The following is a 25,593-nucleotide window of genomic DNA, read 5'->3' as shown; positions in this document are numbered from 1 at the left end:
ACAGCTTTAAAATATCTATCTGGTAGGGCATGCTGAAAACGGAGATAGCTACAGCTTCAAGCAATTGACAGAAAGCCTTACCATTCAGAGCCTGTACTGTACAAATTCGAGTCATGAGGCTCCTGATACCGCTTCCAGGAGAAACTATCAATTAGAAATTTCATTTGTAACAGATGAACATTAAATTCTATTTTAGTGTACCATTCTGGATACCTGTTCTTGAACACCTCTCATAATAAATCATGACATGTTGTTAGTCTAATACACATCAGTTAATTTTTGAGGCTGCAGAGACTAATTTTATCGTAGTAAGGCACTTAAGTTATTTCTATAACAATACTGGCAAAAGTGAGTTGAAACAACCGAGTCCAAGTAACAAAAACCCACTTTATCTCTTCGAGCACCTACATGTACATTTCTTCACTTTATACCTATCATATCCTTTAAGAATCCTTTCCCAAAGCACCACAATAACCAACAGGAGCCAGACCACTCTCATTTTATCCTTATATCAAAACTGCATAACAAGCTACCTACCTTACGCTTTCTCTCCAACTCATTTTGGAGGCATACCACTAAATCAATTGAAAGGACATTCAATATTATTTTCTTCAAGCGTAAGATTAATTTTAGAATAGACGACTAGAAATCCTAACATTTCAACAAAGAATTAGGGTAGCACTTTCTGAGGAGAACAAGATTTTTTGGTGCTGCAGTCCAAGTTCTTTAAGCCGTACTTGCACATAGAGAAAAAGTAGGTATTTGAGTCGCACAGTCCCAAAGCCTTCTGGCAAATTTAGAAGTTATTCTTGAAGTGTTTACTCTTCCTTCTACAAGGCCATGCTGAATAGTTTAATTATAGCATCAAAAGGATGACAATAATTAGTAGAAATATCTACCTAACAGCCTCCTGTCCCACGACACAGAAAACATAAGCAAGAAAAACCTACAAAGTTTTCTCTTTTAGGGCTTTGAATACAGATCAGGTAGAAGTTAAGATGAAACAGGAAGACAATATATCCTTACCATCCAAAACTTGGTGCCTGCAGAAAGTTTGCCATGTTCAGCGAACATCCAACCATGATAGGAAAGCAGCATTTTTAGAGAGTAGCGCATTGTTACAATAAGGGCAACCCAAAGCCCTGTGCCAAAAAGTATTCCACTCACGATGTTCTGCGTTTGGTTTGACATATAGCCGCTATTTAAAACAAAAGCCAGCATGTGCCAGTTAATGTCAGTTTAAGTTCTAAAGGGAACCTAATATTGCAAACCTAAGTCTAACGGTACTACAGACGGGCATTACACAAGCTTCATGCCTGGTTAGCCCTTTTTCATAAACTCCTTTCCAAACACCCTCTCATGCAGCAAGATCAAAGGCCACAGCAGTTGCCAAATGTGCTTCCCAAGTATACTCAGAAAACAATGTAGTAATACTTGTACAAACACCTACCTATTCCATACCCTCATAATCTGTTACTCTGTCACAAACGTTCTGTTCAAAAATTGATACACTTCAACAGGATTAGCTTTAAGAGTAGCTACAAATAAAACTGATTTCCTTTAGAGGAACAGTAACTTTTCAGTCTACTTACGTTGTATCAAGTGTTCGGTTGATTTTAGCTATGATTCCTAAAGAAGGATCAATTTTGGCATACATTGTTGACATCACACCCACAACTACAATAAGCCAGCTAGATGGGCTAGCAGGATAAACGCCAGTGATAATTCCATTCTGGAAAGAAAAGCCTTCACATAATTTTTTCATACCAAAGTGGTTGACTTCATATTACCATGGAAAGAAACAAAAATCAATACATTTAAGTCATTCAGTTTTAAACAAGAAGTTAAGATTATCCAACATTTTGTTATGTATGCTTAACTCAGGAGAAGGGAATGGATTTAGGTAAGTTTGATTGCTACAGAAAATTGTCACAATGATATCAAGAATTAAAGGAACTTTTAAGTTCTTTTGTAGACAACACTGATCCTGCTGCAAGTCTTACTAAAAATAGTGAAATTAGCAAACAAGTTTGGAACAAATGACACTTCAACAATTCCCACTTACACTGAGTTAGGCCTCTCTAAATGAATACAAAAATATTCTACTGAGCAAGACACTGAAAACTGGAATCAAGTTTTTTTTATATCATTTAAACAATCCTTCTCATAGCTTTATAAAAAGATTTTAAGGCTACTGTTAAAAACATGTTTTTGAAAGAGATGTTGAAGATAGCCTGTAGCTTATCTAGTTTGCTACTAGTAAAATAGATACTTACCATTTATGATCCTATGAATAAAACAATAAATTCACAACAATCTCTATCAAATACCTCATCAGAAACATTACTACTTAGCATAACTTGTGCAAGACAGATGTTCAGGTAACTTTTTGAAAACAGCAAACATTCTCCTTAATTTGAAAATTTAATTTTGGCAAAGAACACACAAAATCAAGAGTGTAGTCTTGTACCTCTAAGTGATATGACACTAAAAATCACAACTAGTTATATTTCTGACTTATGCTAAAAGATTACATAATTACATGATGTATTATGAAGAGAATGAAGTAAATTAAAGCTACTGTTAATTTCTACATCTGCTTCATCTTGCTTCCATAGAATAAATCAAAAATATGTACCCTTTCAGTCTTGTACAGCACCACCCAGTGCTACTTTCCTCAGTATCCCTTGTCTTAACTAAAACCCACACAAGTCTTTCACAATAAGCAACTTCATTAGCCATAAAGGCAAAAAAATTAAGTTTTGCCTAAACAAAATTCAATAAATCTATAAAACATTGAATAAAACTCAAGTTTCGTGGACTTGACTAATTTAAAAATACCTTGAATCTGATGAACTTTTTCTTCCATGAATGGACACCAGATAGGTAAATTTGTCTCAGTGCCTCATGGCTCATTCGCAGGTCAATTCCATCTGGAGTTACTGTAAATTGAAAAGCTACTGCTTGATGAGCTTCTGCCATTTTCAGAGAGAGCTCTGTCAAAAAGCAAAGTTAAAAAATTATTTCCTTTTTGTTCAAAGGAACTAGGACCTAGTCCATTTCTAGCAAGATATCTTCTACGCAGTAATTTTTGGAAATATTTCAAAGTATGACAAATTTACATACACTACTTGCCTCTTCCTTACAGGCTATGCTTGCACTTCAGTCCGAGAGTCCAGTATGTTAATTAAGGTACCTCTTCTAACCACAACAGCTGAAAATGGAAGCAAAACACTCTCATGTAACTTAGGCCTTTTGGCGGGATTGCAGCAAGCTGAATGTCGTGCATACATGCAATATATAAAAATTCAGAGCAGAGCAGAAAACTAAAGCCATAATATTTAGAAAAAGCGTATCGCAGGTACATAGCGTCTCACTCTGTAATGACAAAGGAGATTCAGAAAATGTTTTTTTCATCATTTTGAAACAAAAGGTATTTAAAGTCTTCACCTCAGCTAGCAAAACAAAGCTGCTTCTGGCCATATCTTCCTCCGAAATTTTTTTCACATCTTAATTTCAAGCTGATTAGTCACAGCAGTAAGACACTACAGCCCCTGTAGCTCTGAGTTCTGACTGGCAAATAAGTGCAAAATCAAAACTATGCAGAGTTGAGGAAACCAAGTCACAACTGTCAGAAAAATGACCTTCACATAAACAAATGTGAAATTAAGAGGAAATTTAATTGAACTGCAGCTCAGTTTAACTACCCAAACAAATATCAACAACGGTGCCAATATATGCAAAAGACCATCATAATGGGCAGGCATAACAGGCTCAAATAAAAACCATTGGAAGTTAAAACAGAAATGTAACTGTGATTCTGTTTACATATTTATGTCTCAACTCTGTCTGAGGATACAGCCAATTTGAATTGAACTGTATGCTCTTATTTATCAGCTCATCTTTATAGCTTTTTTCTTTCTGTAACCAGCATTTCTACGTAAATATCCTGGAAGTTACCCCTACTAATCATTCATTCAGAGTAATGTTGTCTAAGCACTTACAATCAGAACATAGATTTTTGCAGACAGGCTCTACGTATAACACTGAAATGGTCCAAACTACATATTCCTGAGGAGACCATTGTCATTCCGAAGTCTTTTGTCCACATTCACTTATTAGCTTACCAAAACTTCTGTGCATAATCCTAAAAACAACATCCTCTTAGAAGTATGGCAAAAAGGTAGAGGAATCCATAATCCCATCTGTAGGTCAGGATTCAAGGGCAAGTTTTAATTTCACATTTTTACTTGTACAAAACACATAATTTTCAATACCAAGTGTTTTAACGTGGCACTGGCATTCCTATTTAAGCAAAATCAGAAGAAAGTACAACTACTTCATGCCTTTTGAATCCTAAAGGCTGAAATCTACATTTCTCTTGCAAACCTGAAGCTTAGACTTTGTAATTAAACTTAAATTCTGGTAGACGTTCACCCCTGTTGAACAGCATGTGAGGTCTAACCAGTGCAGTTTAGCTGGGCACTTCAAAAGTTTATTATGTCTGTAGTGATGCTCCTCTAGTCTGTAAACATTCTACTATGTCAGAGTCATGTGCAGCATAAAGAAGGGGTGCAAAGGTATATGAGTAGACAACTAGGGAATGCAAGCACTAGGAATGCTGCTGTAATAGTAGGCTTAGGAAATAAATACACAATATAGGAAGAGAAGGAGCATTAGGCAGAGATGAACACAGTAAGTGCTGTTGCGCAGCATCTACTCAGGTTGCTGACCCATAGGTAGTGACTGTTCGCAATATTTAAAATGCCTATCCCTAGACCAGCCTGCAATGATCAACCGCTGCAATACAACTACTACTACAGTGGCTGAAGGCAATTCACAGATCTCCCAAATCCATCAGCCACTGCTCAAGTTTTAGAGGCAGAGTCCTTGGTGAATCAGGCTTCTGGGTTTCCAGAAGGGTAGCTAAAGCTCACAGTGTCGTACAGATAATACGCAATTTGATCTATACATGTACAGTGTCTGATCAGGACAACAAAGAAACCAAATCAGTGTCAAAACCTTTAAGACAAGCCCTGTATGCCCTACTAACAACTGCAATTTGTAGTACTTAATGACTCTGTCACTAACAACTGCTTATTCATAGGGGCCTTGCTGTAGACAAGTATCAGGAAGTCAAAGTCAGCTGTCCATTCATTCATTTAAATTGTGCATCACCAGTTCCGACATTGAGACCAAAACTTCAAGAGAGCAATAAAACAGAGACAGGCAGCAGTAATACATGGTATACCCTGGACTCAACAGGGTTTGCAAAAGGGGAGAGCAAAAGTTAAAGTTAAAATATTCTCAAAGTTAAGAATTCGACATATGTTTAGCAGTACCATTAAGACTGCGACGAAAAAAAACAAACCACAACAAAAACAACCATATCCTCATACGGAGAATCAGGTACCTGGATTTGTCTCAAGAAGGGCCAACAGATTCTCCAGTTCACTCATGGAACTTTGTATTCTGAATGCCAGTGTCTTAAGTACCTCATCAACTAGTTTCTATTACCCTTCAACTCCCCTGTGACTTCTCAGCTTGGGAATTTGTAACTATCCTCCTCTCTGTTTCTGAAGAGAAAGAATTTCAGGAACCATTCCCTTTTTAGGCACATGCATTCCTACTGCACAAGGCAGAAAAATTATAAATAGCATTAATCATAAACAGTCAAACCGATATTTTAATTAAGTTTTAACTTAGCATGATCATAAAATTAAATAAGCTTCAATAAGGAAAATATTCCTTATTCCCAAATGAAGAAATATTCATCCAGCAAGAATTAATCCTGATCAAGTAAACAAGCCCTGAAAGCAAAGACAAGTCTAGTTCTAGGACTGTATTACTTGACCCCAAGATGTGAAACAATCAAACGGCTTGTTTCTTTTCATATCCTTTTCATTTACTTCAGAAAACTGTAAGCCTTTAAGAGTGTTCTGAATTACGATGGCTGAACACTGAAGACTTCCTGAAGTCCCTTTCTTTGAACACTTATTTTCCTCCTTAAAGGCCAATTTAATCATAAGCTGCTGTACACTTCCCCTCCTTTGCATTCCTCTGCTGTCACGTGCTTGCTAGCAAAGTAGGTAAAAGGGCACAGGCTAGAGGAGCATGCGTGAGACTTGCCAATGTTAGTAAGGCAGCACCCACATCAATCTAACTAACTAACACTGAAACAATAACTTTCTTCTAACTTCAGGCATTTTGGTCAGCAAAATACAGCACATACTAATTAACCTCATTCCCAACAGAGAGCCATAAACAAGAGCTTTTGACTTTCTTAGCAGTTTGGCCAAGTCTCACTTAAAGGCGAAAAAAAGAGCAAAATAATTTCTAAAAGTAATCTGAAATGGCTACTTTCATTCCTTTCATTGAGTGTTCTCTCATAATATTAACATACCTTAAAAAACACACTTGCCCCTTAAAACTTGGTTGCTTTTTTTTTTCTTTTGCTTTTAATTAAAGGAGAAAGATGCCTGTGCTTTGCTCTTTTCTGGTTTTACTTCAATTCAAACATGTTGTAACAGCTGCAGATGCTTCTCCTCTTCCCTTTTCATACCTCTGCTTGAGCCAATCAAAACTTACCACAATTTTTTTTCCATTGTTATAAACAAGTACTGCTAGGTTGGATATCACTTTTAAGTCAAGAAAACACACAGCACACTAGAAGGCCTAAGCCCTGATAGACCTGGTGGTCTGAAAAACTATGCTGCTATGCCTACTATGCATAAAGCCTCCCCAGACTGCTATTTTTGCAGTTTCAGGATATTTACGCTATGAAGACCAAGGTTTAACTCACAGACTGCTCACAGACCTTATGATTTCAGGTCGCAGACACTGAACAGTCAACTCTGTATTAGGGCTTACATGTTCCTACAGCCATGGAAGGAGATGAGGGCCTCAGCTCTGGAAAATCTGAAGCTAAAAGAGATCCCATGTGCAGGATGATTCCATTTAGTCAGGCATGCAAGAAGTCACTTGTGGTTGGTAATGTCTCTCTGAAGCACATAACACAGAACACAATGTCTAAAAGACAGTGAAAGAATTACCATGTGCATCTTAAAAAGCACCAAGCCATGATACAAAAGTTAAATGTATTACAGTACATTGCACAAAACAAGGTATGAATTCCTCAAGCAGTTACTTCTGGAAATGCTAAAAGCGCTAAAAAAAGTAAAGTCACCACCTCTACCTCACAAAAAGCAACTCCGCTGCTTTAAGGGGATATCAATGTCACCTTTTATTTCAGAACTCAGCCACTTGATTCCCATACATTGCTTGGCTCATGTAATCCATTTTTTCCCCATTTCCTATTCCTCTTGGAATAGAGAAAACCCTGCCATTTCTCCTTGGCAGAAGTCCAAACATCCACTGGAAAGAGACGTATCATTTAAATGTAGTTTGCACATCTATAGCTCCTTTTCCTGCAAAGGAAGCAAGTTAACAAATGCAGAGGAAACTGGAGAGAAGTCTTATTCACATGACCGAGAATAGCTAAAACCTTGGTGAAAGACTTAGTTCTATGACTGTCACTTGCAAGTTACCTCAACAATTTAGTTTGAGGTGCTCCTCACAGATTTTTTACATCTATTTATAGATCAGCTTTTATATACAGGGCATACACCTGTTAGTAACCAAACTAAGCTCACAAAACAATTCTCTCCAATTATTCTACTCTGATGATCAAAGGTTGACAGTTTTCTTGGAAAAGTAGTGATTGCTGCATACAGTTTCTCCAAGAACACTGCTACATACCACCCCACACAGGTTTCACCCCAGCCATACTGTCAGATCCCTCAAGTAGACATCTTTGGTACCCAAACCAGGCTGTTCATAGATGGTGTGCAAACTTGCAGCATTACATGTCCCTGTGCTAAGAGCTAGAACATGCTGCATCTTGAAGTATAACGGCAGTTCTGAATTCGGAAGCACCTGGAAGCCCTCCTAACTTCATACAGACGCAAGGTACCACCAATAAAGCAGTAAGAAGCATCTTATCACATAGGTAGCGTCTTCTGACTCCTGCCAAGTTCCTTCTAGCAAGCTTAAAAGTAAAAAAAAAAAAAAAACCAAACCAAACCAACAAAAAAACCCACGCAAAACCAAAACCACACCCAACCAGAAACCTGACCTTGAAGAAGTATTCGCTCCTTTCTTAAAATAAACTTACAACTTCAAAATTTAGCTTAGCGCTCAGGTTTCAAACAGGAATAGAGACTGGTGAGGAGAAGAGTGTGATACTAAATCACTTACAATTACATTTTTCAGGGAAGTTTTCAAGTTGGGAAGTGGAGAGAGATATCAGTTGAAAGTACATTAAACCCAATTTTAGTTAGGAAACAGACTTAGAACTATATTAAGATTTGCATTTAAAGCTAGACACCTTGAACTCAGATGGAACTGAACTGAACTCTTGGGAAACCAAGCAAGTGCCGCAATGTCTTTGTCTTTGTCCCCAAAACAGTTTATTTCAAAGAGAAAAGGGGCTGGGGGGAATTCCATTTCTATCAACATGCAAAGCAGTAAGAGTTACTGTTTGAATGTTACAAGCAGCCGTACAGGAAAAAAATTCTGGAGCTCTCACAAGTTCTCTTAAAAGACTTAAAACTCTGAAACTTGTTTAAATATTGAAAACATCGAAGAAGTTTTATCCAGTATTTTATTGCCCACACATCAGATCTCTTTTCAGGAGATGAGCTTGCTAGAGCTTTTGGAAGAAAAGAGACACCCAAAAAGTTTCATTTGTATGTTCATTTGTTAACATATTTTGACACTTTGGGATAGATCACTGAATTCTAAGAGTCTGAGGAATGACTTAATGAAACCAGAGCCAGTATTAAAACACTACAACACCTGCACTGTGTTTGTGCTGAGACATTTGATCAAGTATTTTCTCTCACCTGTTTAAGCTATTACCATAGAAATTTGCATTTTCTACTCTCCTAGAAAGCCAAAACTATGAATGCATTGTTTTATACAAATCAATGAATAATTGTTTATGCTCAAATCTGTTGATTTTATACCATACTAAACTAAAAGCAAAAGAATTCCAAACACTGAGACGTCTGTCCAAATCTCTTCATGCATTATTCCAAATTTCTCTTCAGATTTCTGTTATTGATGCTCCTGTCAGTCCAAGCCTTCAGTATCACATACACAAAGTAATTCAGACTACCTTATGGCAGCTGACTTTGCCTAGATAGTGTGCTTGCAATGAAATGATATGTAATGAAGCACAACAAAGCCAATGCCAACATCCTAAAGTTTACTTCCACGCTTTGCCACCAACTACAGTTTACTGGCAAGATTGATCTATATAGCCATCCCAGACGTGGATGCAATCTACAGATAATCAAGGTTGCTTGAGTTTTTTGGTTTTGTTGAAAAAGACTCATGCAAACAAGCTTCTCCAAACCAAAAAGTGTATCAAATACTTACATCAAGCAGTAGGATCTCTTCTTACACAAATGTAAAAGGTTAGAGTCTTCCAAAAAAAATTTTATAAGTGTAGCTGTCTTTGTAACATTCATCAAGTGTGTCTTCACCTGTCTGAATTCTGCAGAGGTTCTGAAGTCTATCAATTTGACACCCTTCCAGATGTTTGATGCAAAAGTAGTAGCTGTCAAACCTATTTAAAAGGTTGAAGACAGAAAAAAAAAACGCTGCAGACTGACTGGCTGGAAAGCAACTTTGCAGCAAGTTGCATACAAGCCAGTAAGGTGCTCTTGCAGCAAAGGCAGCTAACAGAATCCTGGGATGCACTAGGAGTGTTGCCACCAGGTTGAGGGAGGTGACTCTTCCCTTCTACTCAGTGCCGGTGAGGCCGCATCTCGAATACTGTGACCAGTTCTGGGCTCCCCAGTAAAAGAGAGAAATGAAACTGCTGGAGAGAGTCCAGTGAAGAGCCACTAAGAGGATTAAGGGCCTGAAGCATCAATCCTATTTTTTAATACAGTTTTAACTGTATACCTAGCAGAGATGGTTTATGAAATTTAATATAGGAGTTTTTATAATAAATCTGCTTCAAAAAATAAACTTACTTTAAAACACTAAGGCCTGAACAAGAAATCCTGTGCTTCAATTGCTTTAAATGAACAGCATACCATGGAAGTCAAACTGGTAGTAGCAGTCAAACATTTAAAAAGAGCAAGTTTTCTGCAACTGATGAAAATGTACTATTAGTTTGTAGAATAAAAGAAGCTGGATTTTGCAGTAGAATTTTTACAGAGCTTTTTGTATGAATTTTTCAGACAATGATTCATCTGAATTTTTCAACATTATTGCAATAACTTTGCCCTCACTAAAAAGCACCAGTGTGTCATTATACAAGGTTTTTAAATGTATGTTGGTATTTTAAACACCACTACGTTGTCCAATGAGAGTCTGCCAGTCTTAAGATAGGAGATAGATTCTGGAGCTGACCTTAAGTGCCATGTATACTGCAGTGATACAGTGGGAAACAGTACAAACTCCTAATAAAAAATAAGACCTTGGAATTTAATGTTACATGTATATACCTATCTAGAGGAAACATTGACTGTTCCTATCAGATTAAGAAAGCCTGTATTATCAATAATAAAACCGATGCGACTTCAATAAAGTGTTTTCACGGAGTTTGCTATAAATGCAAGTTTCAGACACTAAAGTATACTCTGTACAGCAGCATCCAGCACTGACTCAGTAACTCAAGGTCCCATCCTCTCTTATGTGCGTGACTGCCTCCCCACCGCTATCTGACATAAATACTGAATCTAGTATTCGGGCAGAATTTTGGTAACCCAGACAATGCCAAAATGATGCCAAAAATGCTTTTACTCATGTGCATCTGGTGCTCCTTTGATGCATAGCTGAACAAAGTTAAAACTAAAGCTAAAGAAAAAGCATTCAGTTTAACAGAAATCCTAAAAAGATCAAAGTTGTCTAGAGTTTTATGCCTTTGAAAGGAAATTCAGGTATTGATCTATAAAATCTTCAATAAACAGTATAAAATATACAGCTCAAACATTTAAACATATGACCAAAAAGACTGTCTGGTCTCCCTTGTGTCTTGTTCCTTGGTCATTCTACTAGTTAATGCCACTTTCTTGCAGTGTATACTACACTTCTGCAAAAAGGTAACAAGATATCAAAGCCTCAGAAAGAGTAGAGAGCTGATTCATAGTTCATGTGATATTCTGCAAGGTGCTGACTTCTGAACTTACTATAAAGATTAACCAGACACTGTTATTCACTTGAGAATTTCTATTCCAAATAGCTTTCTTGTATACTAACCTTCAATAATATCTAATCATGCTTCAGCATATAAAAAGACACTGATACTTGCTGCTCTCAAGTTTTACCAATACCTTACAATGATTAATCATATTCTACAGACACAATATTAAGACAAATCTGAGAGGAGTGAAGCCAAATAATTCCTGTGCACTAAATAGTCATGTGGATTAAATTCACTCAACAGGGCTTCTCAGATGAACCTAATTACTATGGCATAGAAATAAAACAGAAACCAAAGAATCGCTCTCCTTTAAAACTTGAATTAACATAGCATTCAATCAATTATCATTTGCTCTGACAAAAACAAAGTTAAACTGACAGGTTCTCTCATGCCACTTTAGTCGTGACTGACACACGCTAAAACCAGTTTAAGCCTCCTAAAAGCTGAATCTGTTGTTTATGCGGCAGTTCTCTCTCACAGGGTCCCCAAAGTAAACTGACTATGCCATGACTGAAGTGGCTTAAGTCACTTGGAAAGAGACAGTAGCCTCTCCTCCAACGGCCATCGTTTGACATGTAAATTTCAAGTTCTCATCTTTGGTTATTGCTAATTATTGGCTCCAATCCTTCCCACCCTCACCTACAGCAGACAACTGTGGTCCCTTAGAATTGCAAATGTCTTAAATGATTTCTCACATCTGAAAAATGAACAAATTTTGTGGTTCAAGCCAAGATGGAGAACTGAATACATGTATTTGCCCACGTACAGCAACACTGGGACCTACTGCAAACCTCACCCACAGCAGACAGTTTGAAATTGGAACAGCTAAGGAGTTTGCATTAACTTGCTGTCCCACTAACAAACCTATCGGTTTGTGTCCTGTCCTCAGCAACTTTCCAAGATTACCTATGGGTGAATATCAGCTACCCTCTGCAGGCACCTCCTTTGGAATCTTGGGCCGATTTCTTTATCCCCTTTCTACGTGGTAAACTGGAGCAACAGGCATAGATGGAAGGGAAGAGATAATAACAAACAGACCAATGAATGAAACTTAAACATACCTGAACAGCTGTCTTCCTTAAAAGCGGACTTGAGATCTATTTGTCACACAGAAATCTTCTATCTCGCAAACTCACTGCGGCTAGGATCTTGAATAGGTTAGGACACACCGAGAGGCAGATTCATTCCAATGCTGCTAGCTCCTAATAGACCTTACACTGCAGCAATGGCAAACAGTCAACTGTAACTCTGAAATAGAAAGTCAAGAAAAACAGTTTGAGCTTTGATTCACACAGAGCTTTCAACCGCTCAAAGGGAATGGATCAGACTGGAACCATTTTAGAAAAACTGATGGCAATGGAGAGAATAGTCACAAAGAGCAGTTCTGAAACACTGTTTTCCATTACACTGGATGAAAGTATTACCTGGATCGATCTGTCTTCATTTAACAGGTCTGAGATGGTGAGGAACTGTGGAGTGAAAGAAAGTTCATCTGCTATCCACTCAGTCATTTCTGAGGGCTCAAACTAGTGATCGCTAGCTAGTGCGATAAGGAAGGTGATCTCAGGGGCTGGACTCCAACGTTAGTTTCAGCTTTCAGTTTAAGTGTTTGCCTGCAGGCTTTCAACTCCCGTTACAGTCAACACAGATGCCATCAAGATTTCTTGGAGAGATGTTCACAGAACAGACTGTTTTCACTGGCACTTCCAGGAGAAAAGCCACAGATAGTAAGTTGCCTTCTCACCTGATCAAACTGGAGACAGTCAGGCAAAGAAGTACAGGAGACTGGCAATAGCAGACAATGTGTTAATTACTAGGCTAACACTAAGGAATATTAATCCCTACAGTTTCTGGATCATATGGCCTCTCTCCTCTTCCCAAATAGCATACTCCTGTAAAAGATTGTTCCAAATGTACACTTCAACCAAAAAAAAAAAAAAATCCCCAAAACACTGACATGCTCCACAACTGTAATCAAAACAGAAACTTTTACAACTGTCTATTATTTACAGTTTTTCCCCCCTATACAGAGTAGGACATACTATACTGTAACTAGACTTTTTAGATTATTCTAGTCTTTATTGCAATACATGTTATGTTGTACACATCCCAGCAAGCTACCTCCTCTGACCTTCTAGAAATTCAGAATAATCTTGCTGAGTAAGAAAAAAGCATACAAAACTAAACCACTGCACAGTTACCATATGATGCAGAAACCTCCCCTATCGCACAAAAACTAGGCTCTAGGATCTGGGTATTTCTTTTTAATACTGCTATAGGAGGCATGCCTAGGCATTTAGGTTATACGAGTTTTATCCCTTCTCTCTCCCTTTGCACTAATAAGCTTTTACGCTCATGCAGTAAAGAAGAATTATTATCTTCTCTACAACAACAAATATTTCTGGAATGACAGGACTTTTTTGAGACATGCAAGATGTCATATTTTAGGACTTTGGAGGTCCTGGAAGATGGACAACAATGTCTGGTGACCAAAGGCAAACTGAATGGATTGCTCTCACAGTAGTTCAATGATCATTTACTGTACAAGGTTGAAAGACCTGAACAAGGTCTTTCAGCCTGTATAAGGTTGAAAGACTGAAGAACCAGTTCCAAACATTTTACAAATATTTAATTTGACCATTCAAATTAAAGTTAATCCAGACTTGGAAGAAGAGGGATGCTTTTCAGTCATTTAGATCTTGTTTTTCTGAACATGTGGTGTTCAGGACTATGATACAGCATGATGCAGGACAAAGACAATGGTTTTGGAATATTAAAAAAATACACAGTTTGGGGGTTGTTTGGATTTTTTGTTTGTTTGTTTGGGAGTTTTTTTGTGGGTTTTTGTTTGTTTGTTTGTCTTTTTAATATAAGCATTCACTTAAATAGCCTTCTACCCAAAGTTTTCCAAAACCAGTCATGCTCGGGATTCAACATCCCAACTATCCCTGCATGCAGCAAACAGCTACATCCTCCCTGCCAAGGGCACATCTAACCGCCGATCGCCCCAGAAGTTGTATTTGTTGTTATCTGTACCGAGCGTGCGCTGCCCCATCCCCTCTCTCCCCGAATTCCACCCCACAGCGCGGGGGGTTGGCGGGTCAGCTCCAGCTCCGCGGGGAGACTCTGCGGGGCGCGCCCCCTCCCCCAGGCGCTGCTCGGCGCCCCGCCCCGGGCCTGCTCACGTGACCACTCCCGAGAAGTGGGTGAAAGGTCGCGCCGCCGCAGCGCCGCGCAGGCCAACAACAGCCAGGCCTGCGGCGGGGGCAGCCCCGCCCCGGGCTGCCGGCACCCCCGACCTCTCCAGCCTTTTCTGCGCGGGCCGTGAAGGCGCTGCCAACGCCAAACAAAAGTTTCCAAAGAGAAGGACCGCAAGCAATGAAAGACGCAAAGTCCATCTCAAAGCTAGGAGAAAAAAAGCGGTGTACTTAGTTTGTGCAACTTAACAGTTTCTATTCTGGTGCTTGGTGCTAAAAAGCCTCATTTGTTTGATGTTATAGTTTTCTTTAACCAAGAATAATGTTTTCTTCCTGGAAGAGGCTCTTGAATCAAGGCTGAAACACCCCAAAATTTTAAAGAGCCCTCAGATCAACTTACCTTTTAAACCAAGTCACAGCTATGACAGAGCCCGATATCTGTATAATCATGCAAAGTTACGTTTCCTAAACTAATAGAGATCCACATTGTACTTACCTACAACATCACCTGCGCTATTATAAACTGGTAGTTACTAGTTTATATAGTATATCGATATGCTCACAACAGGAAAAGAACCTGCTAATTACCGCTGAAGACTACAATACTTTTATATAACGTCCGTTCGCAGTGATCAGAAAACACATAAAAGAGCTTGTAGATCTGGGAACTGAAGAGGTCAGACACTCGGGAAAACACAACTGTTTAAGGAAAGGAGAATAAAGGCATTAGATCTTCCCCCATTCTCAGTGCTACACTCCTACAAACATGTGATAAGGAAGCAAGTAGTTTTCTGTACAGTAATCTCCTCTAGATTGCAGTTTCAATAGATTGTCCTCTAAGTGCTGACAAACTGCCAGAGAAGAGGAAGAATGAGGTATTTGTCTTGATCCTGGTTTGCACTTTGCTCTTTCCAAAAAAGGTGCTTCCTGTTACAGTTCCATCAACACTAGTATAGATCTGTTGTAACTGGGTTATAAATGAAGTCATATTCTAGGTTGATTTTTCCATTTAAACCAGAAAACATAGCGCAAAATATGAAAGTTGTGCAAAAATGAGGCAAGAAAATGGAGTTTCGAGGTGCTGCAAAAATCTTAATCTACCTTTTGCAACAAGTCTAATTAGCATTCTCATCCTGTAAACCTGCCATACCATGAACAAAAGATAACATTTTCTTCCTGGGTGCATCTCAAAAGCAATTTGCAGTGACTACGGTTTTTATAGGTTACACAGCCTGCAATCGCATGAGCCTATAGACTAGTCTCTCGCTCACACGCACACTTAAAAACCCACCGATACCAAGGCGCGTGCACACAGAGCTGAAACTCGTCCTGGTAATGGGTCAAAGCAGCTCCGCTAACCCGTGAAGCTGCGGGTCACCAACGTCGTCTTGGTTTACGCGGCGTAGATTTAGTGAATCTCTCCGTGTAACTCTGCTCCCTGCCCCTGGCTCCCCCTGCCCCCATCCCCTCCCCTCCTCCGCTCCCTTACCTGCGGCAGTAACGCACTAACCCTCAAGCCAGGGGAAAAGGCGGGCAGGGACACCCCTCCCGCGCCCGCCGGCACCGCCGGGGAGCAGCCCCGCTCCCACCACCCTCACAAGGATAAGCCCCGCTTAGGAAGCAGCACCCAGCACACTCGCACATTTACCACAGACCTTCGTGCTCGCCCTAATGAAAATAATAATTAGGCTAAAACCAGACCAACCGAGCCCGTCCGCCTGACTCCAGCCTCCTCCTCCCTCAGCCCCAACGCGGACGGCGGTGCGCTGCCGGCGCGTCCCGGCTGGCGGGGGGGAAGGGGGAGGGGTAGAGCGGCAGTCCGCAGTGAATCAGCCGGACGCAGAGGAACACGGCCCGCCGCTGCCCCCTATCCCGTTCCCCTGGGACCGCCGGAGCCCACCGCCTGCAGGCGGCAGAGCTAAGCCGAGCAGCGCCGGGAAAGCCTACGCCCCACACCTGCCCGGGGCCCGCTGCCCGCCTCCCACTCACCTGCTGAGAGAATGGCGGTTACCGGCGCTCAGGCGGGGCAGGCTGAGCCAGGCTGGAGCGAGCGGCAGCACGAGCGAGAAACGAGTGAGACGCCGGCCGCTCCCTCACACACCCTACGAGAGCCGGGCTTGCCGCCCGCTCCCCCATTGGCTGCCGGCGGCAGAGGGGGCGGGTCCGGGACAGGGCAGGGGAGGAGGTACAGGGCGCGGCCCGTGTGGGCGGAGCGGAGGCGGGGAGGGAGGTGGGCACTGATAGGCGGGGGAGGGGCGGGGCGGGGCGGGGCGGGGCGGGTTGGGCTGTGTGATTGGCGGGGAGCCCAGGCCAGGGCCAAAGGGAGGGCCTGCGGGGCCTGAGGTGGAAGTCGGGGCGGGGAGGGGGCCTGAGGTTGCGGCCGGGCTAGCTCGCGGAGGCGTCGCGAAACGCAGTCTCCGTGGTCTCACAGCCGTCCCGCGGAAGGAAGCTCCAGGGATTGCGAGGAGCGGCGCCGGGGATGCACCTTGGGAAAGCACTGCGCGTGGGGGGCCTGTTTGGGGTGCAGCCACGGAGCCAAGATGGCTTCCCTGCGAAGGCCCAGCCAGCCCACTCTGCTCCAGCAAATGCTGGGATTTGAAGGAAATAAGTACACTTAATACATCTCAGCAAAAGTAATGACATTCTTTTAAAAATGCAAAATCATGAAAGTAATTCAAATGGAAACGTGTCAGCCTCAGGGCAGAATGGCACTCCGTTTGGAATGAGTACCTTTTAAATTTGTAATGGGCTGGTCGCTTTCAAGAGCTCAGAGCTTGAATTATTTGATGCTGTGTTCGATTTCAGTGTGATAACAGCAGGAAGACTGCGCTGTCCCAAAAGGAGGTCATGGCCTGCCAGATGGCAGTGGTGTCAGTATGAAGTCTCTTCTTTGAACTAGTACGAGTTGGGATTCATACATTTTTCCCTTGTGGGCAGACCCACCCAGCCTGCTGCAATTTCCAGGATGTGGCTGAAGGCTCCAAAGCACACAAACATATGACCAAATCCAGAAGCATGGACACTACAGACTAAGCCTTACCCTTAAGATCATGCAATGTCAATGAAAAAAAAAAACCCACTTCTGGTCAGAATTTTCCTTTCTAGTGTTCTGTGCCTAATGACGGAATTTTAAGGTGTTATTCTTTCAGAAGGAAACAGAAGAAAGCAAGGGGAGGAGGAGAAAAAGAAGAGGGATTTAGATTAATTAATGTTAGCAGGGGGAGAACGAAAACAAAAGAATAAATCACTACAAACCCAGCTACACCCCCAGATTCAGCAGCATTCATATCTACATATTTTTAGCCATAGCAGATAGGAATGTAATTTGGACAGGTAATTAACAGCTTAAAAAGAAAAAAATCATCTGTATGTTTTTCATTATGCACAAAGGCAACCTAAAATGTCTTCTTAGGTCTTTTTTTTTATCTTCCAAGTGGCTTTTACTTTTTAAATATTAAAAAAATAAACCAAATCTGCTTTCGCTCATTCTACCATTTTCATCTATGCAGTAATCAGGAGGGAGTCAGTCAGCTGGGAACAGATGCTGGTGTTAATTACTTTGTTCTCCAAATAATTGTGCAAGCTGTCATGAATTACTTTAACGTAACTCTAAGCCCCCTGCAGATAACCTTAGTAAAGACATACATAAGGCTGCATGATTGCAACTTAGCCAAACCTGACTTGGCTCTGTTTAGCTGGCGAATATAAACCTTACAGATAATCCTATGACTAGTTCCCTGTGGTCCTGACACTGACACCTAGGTCAGGCTCTATTCACCCATTAACCCACAAGAAGCAAGCTAGATACTTCAGTAAGACCGTCCTAATTGGGACATTGTGCATCTTTTATTGTGGCAACTGCTGAAGTGCTCTATCTCCTCTGCTAACCATGTTTCTTCAGCTAAGGGCGTAAGGTGATTCTGCCTCTCATGGCTGCAACTATAGTCATCTGCAGGCCTGCAGTGTGGCCTGTGTTTCTGTAGCAACCTTTCACTGCTCAGCAAAGCTAAGTCAATTTTTCCCCCATAATTGACATATTTTTATTTTCTAAAAAATTATGAGTATCTTCAGCACAGACCACATGTGCTTGGTGCTGTAAGACCTCCCTAGTAATTAATTCTTATCCTTGTAATCCAAAGAAATCAAAATAATAAATGAGAGGTCACATTTATCTGTGCCTCAGCAGACTGAAATAATTTCAGCTTACCACAATGGATATGTAGCTCTTGAATTAAATACATTTGATTATCTTACCCCAGCCCTTCAAGACTTCCTGGCTTCTGTACATGCAACATGGCTTCTTTATAGCAGCTTTTCTTATCCAGTATACCTACTTTTCATTGTTTTTACTTTTGTCTATTTTTTCACAGATTTTAATTACGGCAAAGCACTATACCTTAAATGCGGATCTGGTCTGGAAACCTAGCTGTCTCCAGTGTGATTTTGTGTTGTTCTATTTTGGTATTTTTTTTTAAATTAATTCAGTTTCTCAAGTTGCTCAGGTCAAGCAGTTTTAATATAGACAAACAATTCTCTTTGTTGTCTTGAAACAGAATTATTCTGCTTATTGGAATTGATTTATTCAAGACCTTCAGAGCACAAATGTATTGGGTGCAGTTTCAGTTGCTTGAGCAGGTATTTTCCCAGTTTGCTTGCTAGTCAAAACACTGCAGTTTCATTTTAAACAGGACCAAGACCATTTGTTTTTTTCCTTCATGTTATCTTCCAGGATATCTGAAAATGAAGGTTTCCGCTTCATAGTTAGGATGTAAGTACAGGTAAGTCAGCGTCCCACAACAACTTGCCACTGATAACCTGAGTGGCAAAACAAATCAGTAGTTAAGTGAACAGAACAGCTCCAAAATGTAACTTTTTGTAGATAGGTAAGTGTATGCATGTTTGTATGCCAGGGAGCCGAGGGTGAGAGCAAAGCAGGCAGGGCAGGGCCTTCCCTGACGAGGGCACCTTCCCATGGCAAGGTGAGCAGGACAGGTCCTGTGACAGCAAACGGGGTCGGCCAGATCATTAGACACATCTTCAGTGATGAGGCAAGTCCAAGGTTGACAAACTGGAAAACCGAGCCAGGATTAGGGTCCGGATCAACAGGGAGCATGGCCAGGTGCAAGGCAGGAGGGCACTGAGGATGAGAGCCTCAGCTGAAATGCTACTCCCAAGCAAAGTGGGGAGCCCCACTGGGGCCTTGCAGTGCAGCTTCCCCCAACAGCTCATTTCAAGGCCAGACACCCGCACCCTGTAGCTAAGCAGGCCCAGAGGTCTGGCAGCCAAAAGCCCAGGAGGGGTGGAGGGAGAGTATCCTCAGGGCCCTGACAGGTACACACAAACACGTATGCAGACTCACAAAATAACCACATTTACCTTTCTGTGAGATGATGCAGGAAAAGTGAAGGTCCTTACAAAATGCAAGGTCCAAAAGGGTATAGGATTTTTTGTCAAGAACGAAATATTGCAAAACTGTGTAGTGCACATTACTGACCAGTGAAAATCACTGAGTGATTTCACATACCACAAATAATGCCCGTGCCTTGCCACATCCTCCTTTTCTTACATGTTCCAGACCAAGCCCTTATTGCTATGAGTAAAGCATCTCAGCCACTGTTGCTATACTGAGTAACACCAAGCTCTGTCAGCACAGTAATGTCTCAGACTTTCATCTGGCTTGATCTTTGTCCATTCTTAAATACTTTCTCATGAAGATACAGTAGCAATTCAACAGATATTTAAACAGAACAGAGTGAGTTGCCTGTCTTGCCCTGCTTTTTTTTGATCAGATAAAATGGATACTACTAACCTCACTTGACTGAGTTGTGAACAGGGTTATCAGCCTATCCTGTAGCAGTTAGATTTCCTCTTTGTTGGGATGCATCGCTCCTGAGCTTGGAGGAGGTGATCCTTGAATATTAACCAGCTTTCTTGGGCCCCTCTTCCCTCCAGGGCTTTGTCCCATCGCAGCTTACCAAACAGATCCCTGAAGAGGCCAAAGTCTGCTCTCCTGAAGTCCAGGGTAGTGAGCTTGCTGTGCGCCCTCCTCAGTGCCCTAAGGATCTTGAACTCCACCATTTCATGGTCACTGCAGCCAAGGCTGCCCTTGAACTTCACATGCTCCACCAGCCCCTCCTTGTCAGTGAGAACAAGGTCCAGCATAGCACCTCTCCTCATTGGCTCCTCTACCACTTGGAGAAGGAAGTTATCATCAACGCGTTCCAGGAACCTCCCAGATTGCTTATGCCCTGCCGTGTTGTCCCTCCAACAGATATTGGGGTGGTTGAAGTCCCCCATGAGGACCAGGGCTTGTGACCATGAGGCTGCTCCTGCCTATAGAGGGCCTCATCCACTTGGTCTTCCTGGTCAGGTGGCCTGTAGCAGACCTCCACCGTAATGTCACCTGTCCCTGCCCTCCCTTTGATCCTGACCCATAAGTTCTCAGTCGGCTCCTCATCCATCCCCAGGCAGAGCTCCATGCACTCCAGCTGGTCATTGACATAGAGGGTGACACCCCCTCCTCATCTCCCCTGCCTGTCCTTCCTAAAGAACCTGTAACCCTCCTTCCCAACACTCCAATCATGGGAGCCGTCCCACCACGTCTCCGTGATGCCAGTAAGGTTGTAGCCTTGCAGGCGTGTGCACGTCTCTAACTCCTCTTGTTTGTTCCCCATGCTACATGTGTTTGTGTAGAGGCATTTAAGTTGGGCCCCCGATGAAGCTGTCTTACTGGCTGGGGTTTCTTTGTGCTGCTTTCAGGCGCTCTCCTGCTGACCTGTGACCCTTCTCCAGGCTCTGGGCATCTATTGCTGGCACTGGCATCAAACTGGTAGGAGTGGGATGGATTGAGGTTCCCCTCCCCCGACAACTTTAGTTCAAAGTCCTCTTCACCAGCTTGGCAAGCCTATGACCAAAAATGCTCTTCCCCTTCTCTGACAGATGAACCCCATCAGCCCCCAGTAGACCAGGTTTCTCAAAGCGAGTCCCATGGTCTAAGTAGCCGAACCCCTGGCTATCACACCTGTCCTGTAACCATTTGTTGACTCGCCAGGTTCAACTGGCCCTTTCAAACCCCTTCCTTTTGACCAGCAGAATTGATGAAAAAACCACCTGTGCTCTAGAGTCCTTTACTGCCGCTCCCAGAGCTCTGTAATCCTTGATACTCCTCAGACTGCTCCTGCTGTATCACTGGTGCCCACGTGAAACAGCAGCAGCAGATAATAGTCAGTGGACTGTATGAGGCTTGGTAGCCTCTTGGTGACATCCCTGATACAAGCACGGTGAATGTTGTAACCTAATAGTGGTTGTGTTTGTGACACTCCCTAAACTCTGCAAAATTTTGAGAAAGAAGACTCTGGCTTGCAAATACACACCGTTGCTTCTAGCAAAGAGTAGAGGTTTATTTAGAGATTATTTGGAATGTTATTTAGAGGTTGGTTTGTTCAGATTAAAGGACCTGGCAGCTACTTTTGGGAAGACACTGTTATGTCCACTTGTAAAATATTTAAAATAATCCCCTGTCACTCAGAAAATCTGTCACTCAGACTAACAGTCGCTCACAAATTGCTGGCATAGTTTTCCTTAACATAGTTTCAAATGCAAGGCGTAACTAAAGGGGTTTGTACTGCAGATTTTTTTGCTCATTGGGCAACAGATACTGTATGTACTATTTCCTACTGCAATCTACTGGATGAAAGCAGAACTGTTTGTTTGCTACCCACATAGGTCTGCAAGGACAATGGTATTAACTATTTGTGACTGTTTGTTTGATTCCTAGTATACCAATTATGTGCCTTACAGTAATTCTCAGGCTGTGTCCCGAGATTGAAGGAGATTGAACTGCTCTTTAGAGACCAAGCCTAAAACGAAGGAAGTGAGTTCAGTTCCTTGCTCCTCTACTTTAGGGACAAAGCATATCAGCTGAGTTCCTCAATGGTATTCATAGTTCAAGATAAGTAGAGCACATGGGAAGGCCATGCACAATCCGATCTGTGCAGGTGGAGTGTAAGGAGGAGAATCTTCCCTTTATTTCACATGATTTTCCCATTTTAGACAGAATGAAAAATGCACAGGATAAGACGACATGCCTCCAGCTGAGTGGATTAAAAGATTCTCCTTCCAATTTCTTCATAGTTTTTGAACAAATAAAATAAACCCCCAAAGCATCATGACACTCACTAGGACTGCTGTCAGTTACGTAGTGTTGCTGTGTCAGTGTAGTCTTTTCCCTTCAAATGCCAGCAGTTCATCCATAGGTGACTGAAGCACATCCACACTTCATTATGGCATTTTCCTTATTAATTGTCATGCTCACTCAGATGTGCTTTCTTTAGTGATGGGTACAGCTGTGTGAGGACATGTTCTTCCACTCTGCCTAGTGCTTTGTGATTTTCTTGCTCTACATTTCAGAATACCTCCCAGAAAATAAGGAAATTTGGATCAGACCAACCCTACCCCCATCAAGCTTCTCTTGGCATCTAATATCAGTGCCAGAGCTATTTCCAAACTAAGCCAGATAAAGTATCCAGTACTGAACACTATAGTCACAGCAATCAAACTAAGATCCACAGTGCTACTCTTTACAAAGACTGTTCCCCAACCACTGTTTCAGGAAAGAAAAGGATATTCTAACTACACAAAGTCCTGAAAAAGGGCTCATTTTCATTATAATGTTCATGCCAAAGTAGAAAACTGTCTGTTGCTCTCTTATTGCACCAGTAGATTTCCATAAACAGGCTGCAATATGAGCTCAATTCCATAGACTTTGTTTCAGATGTATAATGCATAACCAAGGCCCTGTAGATTTGCAGCGTATGCAAGTCTCATCCTCAGTCAAAGCTGAGTGCACACATAAGATTAAAAACTACCTTTGTACCTTTTCTATTGAATTTTCTTATCTTTCTATATCTGCAGCCATAATAAAGCATAATTTATTTGCAATGTGTTTCCTTTAACTTCTATAGTACCACCAACTCAAGCGAAGCAGAGTGCTGAGTGGGTAAGAAGAGGGGAAAACTCTCAAGAGATTGGAGCAGGACATGAGAAAGAAAGTGCAAGGCAGCTTGGGCATGGACAATGTTCACACTGGAAGAAATGCAGTTTAAAATCTCCCTGAATAGTTATACTGCACATCCAGGTGTCTGGTGCAGCTCCTCACCTGCAGCAGTGGTGTATAGGCTGCTGCTGGGGGCAGGTCCAGCGTGACATGATGCTCTATGTGCCATGACTGTTGGGCCTCAGCACCCTCCGCACCCGATCACCTTCCTTGTCAGATACTCTGGTACGCTTGTGTGCTTGTTGTGGCAGCAAATATCACAGCTCTTTTGTGGATTCGTGGTGCTAACTCTTGGATAAAGATATTTTAGTTCCTCACTCTGCCTATATGAGTTCTGTTGCAGGATTCTGGCATTCACTTTCCTCCCTTTCAGGTCTTTTTGTGCCCTGTTGCCTTTGCCGGCCCTGATGACACTTTGAATCTTCTTGCATCCTTACTGGGAAGAGAGGAAACGTGCATTTAAAAGGCAAGCAAACACTGCCATAACCTCTCAAGTGGTCTCTAGGAACGTTGCGGGGGGGGCGGAGGGAGGGCAGCACAGCTGTCAAAGCAGCGCCAGATACTCACAAATAGTACCTAAAATGGGCAGTACCCACAGTTATGCTAAGATTCCATAACTGCCTAAGACAGCTATGAAGCAGTGGGAACATTCTGATACCAGCCCTGGTTCTCCAAGAGTGAAGCAGCATAGTGTGAAGAACTAGTTATCAGACTGTCCAATAAGTCTGCTTTAAATACAGTGTTACAACAGGTGGGTCCCAACTATAATGCTCAAAGCTGTAGCTGCAAAACCAGGACCTTTGTTAATGCTCGTAAGTGTTTAAATTAGAAGCCCAAATCTTCCATTCGTCTGCCATAGAATCTCTGACATCAAGCAAGAGATTTTTTTTTTGCCTTTTTTTCCCCATCAGAAACTGACACCAACACCAACAAAGTCAATGGCTAATTTTTACCCCTAAGGCCTTACTAGAGAGGAAAATTTTTTAAAGGCTGGAGAATTACCAGGTTCAAAACTTAGTCTGGGGGTTGTTTTATTCTACAGTCTTCTGTTCTGCTGTTTGTATTTATTATCCTCCCTGCATGAGGAAGCCCCTTCCAGAACAAACAATTTGTCATGTCGGTCTTTCTTCCTCACTTAATTGGCAAAATGTATTGCCTTTATAATTTTATAATTTAATATTTCCTGAGCACATTGATGTATCTACATATATAAAAGCAAAGCAAGTTTGGAAAAAGTGGTTTACACTTGGTGCAAGAGGCAAAGTTTGTGGTACTCTTCACCTAAATATAAGCAGGTGAAAGATCGGCTCTGTGGGTAAAGAGCTAAGAAAAGCACCATAATATTTTTCAGGTTCTGGAGAAATGGAAGTATTTAGTCATGTTTAACATCCTCATGTTTATCAAACCATCCTAATGAGTAAGCAAAATTGTTACAGAAAGCAAAATATTTGACTAACCTATTTACCGACATTAACTTCAGCTCCTATCAAGATGGGCAGCAGAAAGTAAACCAAGCAGCGCGCAAGTACTTTTGTGCTGTTTGGCTGATTCTTTGAAGTGATGTAAGCATCCAGTGGACTTTGTCCATATTTGTGACTGAATAGTTCAATTCAGTGTAATTCTGCTCAGGTTTGTGGTTGTACACTAAGCACAAATTCTACCCATACGTGTCTAAAACACATGTCGAAACCATATAAAGAGTTGAGAACAGGTAAAGAAAGGTGACTGGAAGCACAGATCATCAACGTTTCACAAACAAGTTTTCCAGGACCTAAAGAAATATAATATATATTACTCTGTAGGCTATTTACTAAGCTGTAGGCAGGTCAGCTTCCTAGGTAAGCCATATCTGCCAGGGTGCTTTTCAAAATACTGTCAGCCAGGGAATGACTATTGCAAAGCCCCATGTTCTGCCTGCTGGAGCTTTACACTCTGTGAGAATAGGTCTAGTTTGCATTTGTGCCTGGGAAACTAATGAATTTAAGAATCGCACAGGTGACCTCCTGGATGAGTAGAATACCACCACACATAAATATGTTCCTGTGGTTTAATGAAGGAACAGAAGGATCAAGGGGAAAATGGCTAAAATAAGAAAACCATCAGTATGTGGAATTATTAAAAGC

The 25,593-nt window shown here is 41.6% G+C and overlaps 1 protein-coding gene across 23 annotated transcripts in view; it reads right to left on the bottom strand.

The window, feature by feature from the left end:
- LOC142088027 (carnitine O-palmitoyltransferase 1, liver isoform-like) overlaps positions 1-16,553 on the bottom strand; it is a 45,188-nt gene extending 28,635 nt beyond the window's left edge. For 3 of the 23 annotated variants that reach the window (XM_075162833.1, XM_075162853.1, XM_075162858.1), the window contains exons 1-8: positions 16,405-16,553; positions 12,280-12,466; positions 9,549-9,631; positions 6,818-7,029; positions 3,136-3,214; positions 2,842-2,996; positions 1,593-1,732; positions 1,027-1,198 (exon numbers count right to left, since the gene is read on the bottom strand). In XM_075162833.1, coding sequence (XP_075018934.1) covers positions 1,027-1,198; positions 1,593-1,732; positions 2,842-2,982 — 453 coding nt within the window. In that variant the 5' untranslated portion in view covers positions 2,983-2,996; positions 3,136-3,214; positions 6,818-7,029; ... (1 more) ...; positions 12,280-12,466; positions 16,405-16,553. Of the gene's footprint in view, positions 1-81; positions 145-1,026; positions 1,199-1,592; positions 1,780-2,841; positions 2,997-3,126; positions 3,215-6,817; positions 7,030-9,441; positions 9,518-9,548; positions 9,632-12,279; positions 12,467-12,642; positions 13,222-15,021; positions 15,115-16,120; positions 16,181-16,404 lie in introns of those variants that run through there. The other 20 variants (XM_075162841.1, XM_075162836.1, XM_075162850.1 and 17 more) reach the window with 20 other exon arrangements.
- Between the last annotated feature and the right edge of the window lie 9,040 nt (positions 16,554-25,593).

The sequence above is a fragment of the Calonectris borealis genome, chromosome 14, assembly GCF_964195595.1.
Source record: "Calonectris borealis chromosome 14, bCalBor7.hap1.2, whole genome shotgun sequence".
In the NCBI taxonomy this organism is placed as follows: Eukaryota; Metazoa; Chordata; class Aves; order Procellariiformes; family Procellariidae; genus Calonectris; species Calonectris borealis.
This window is presented reverse-complemented; position numbering and strand designations above follow the sequence as displayed.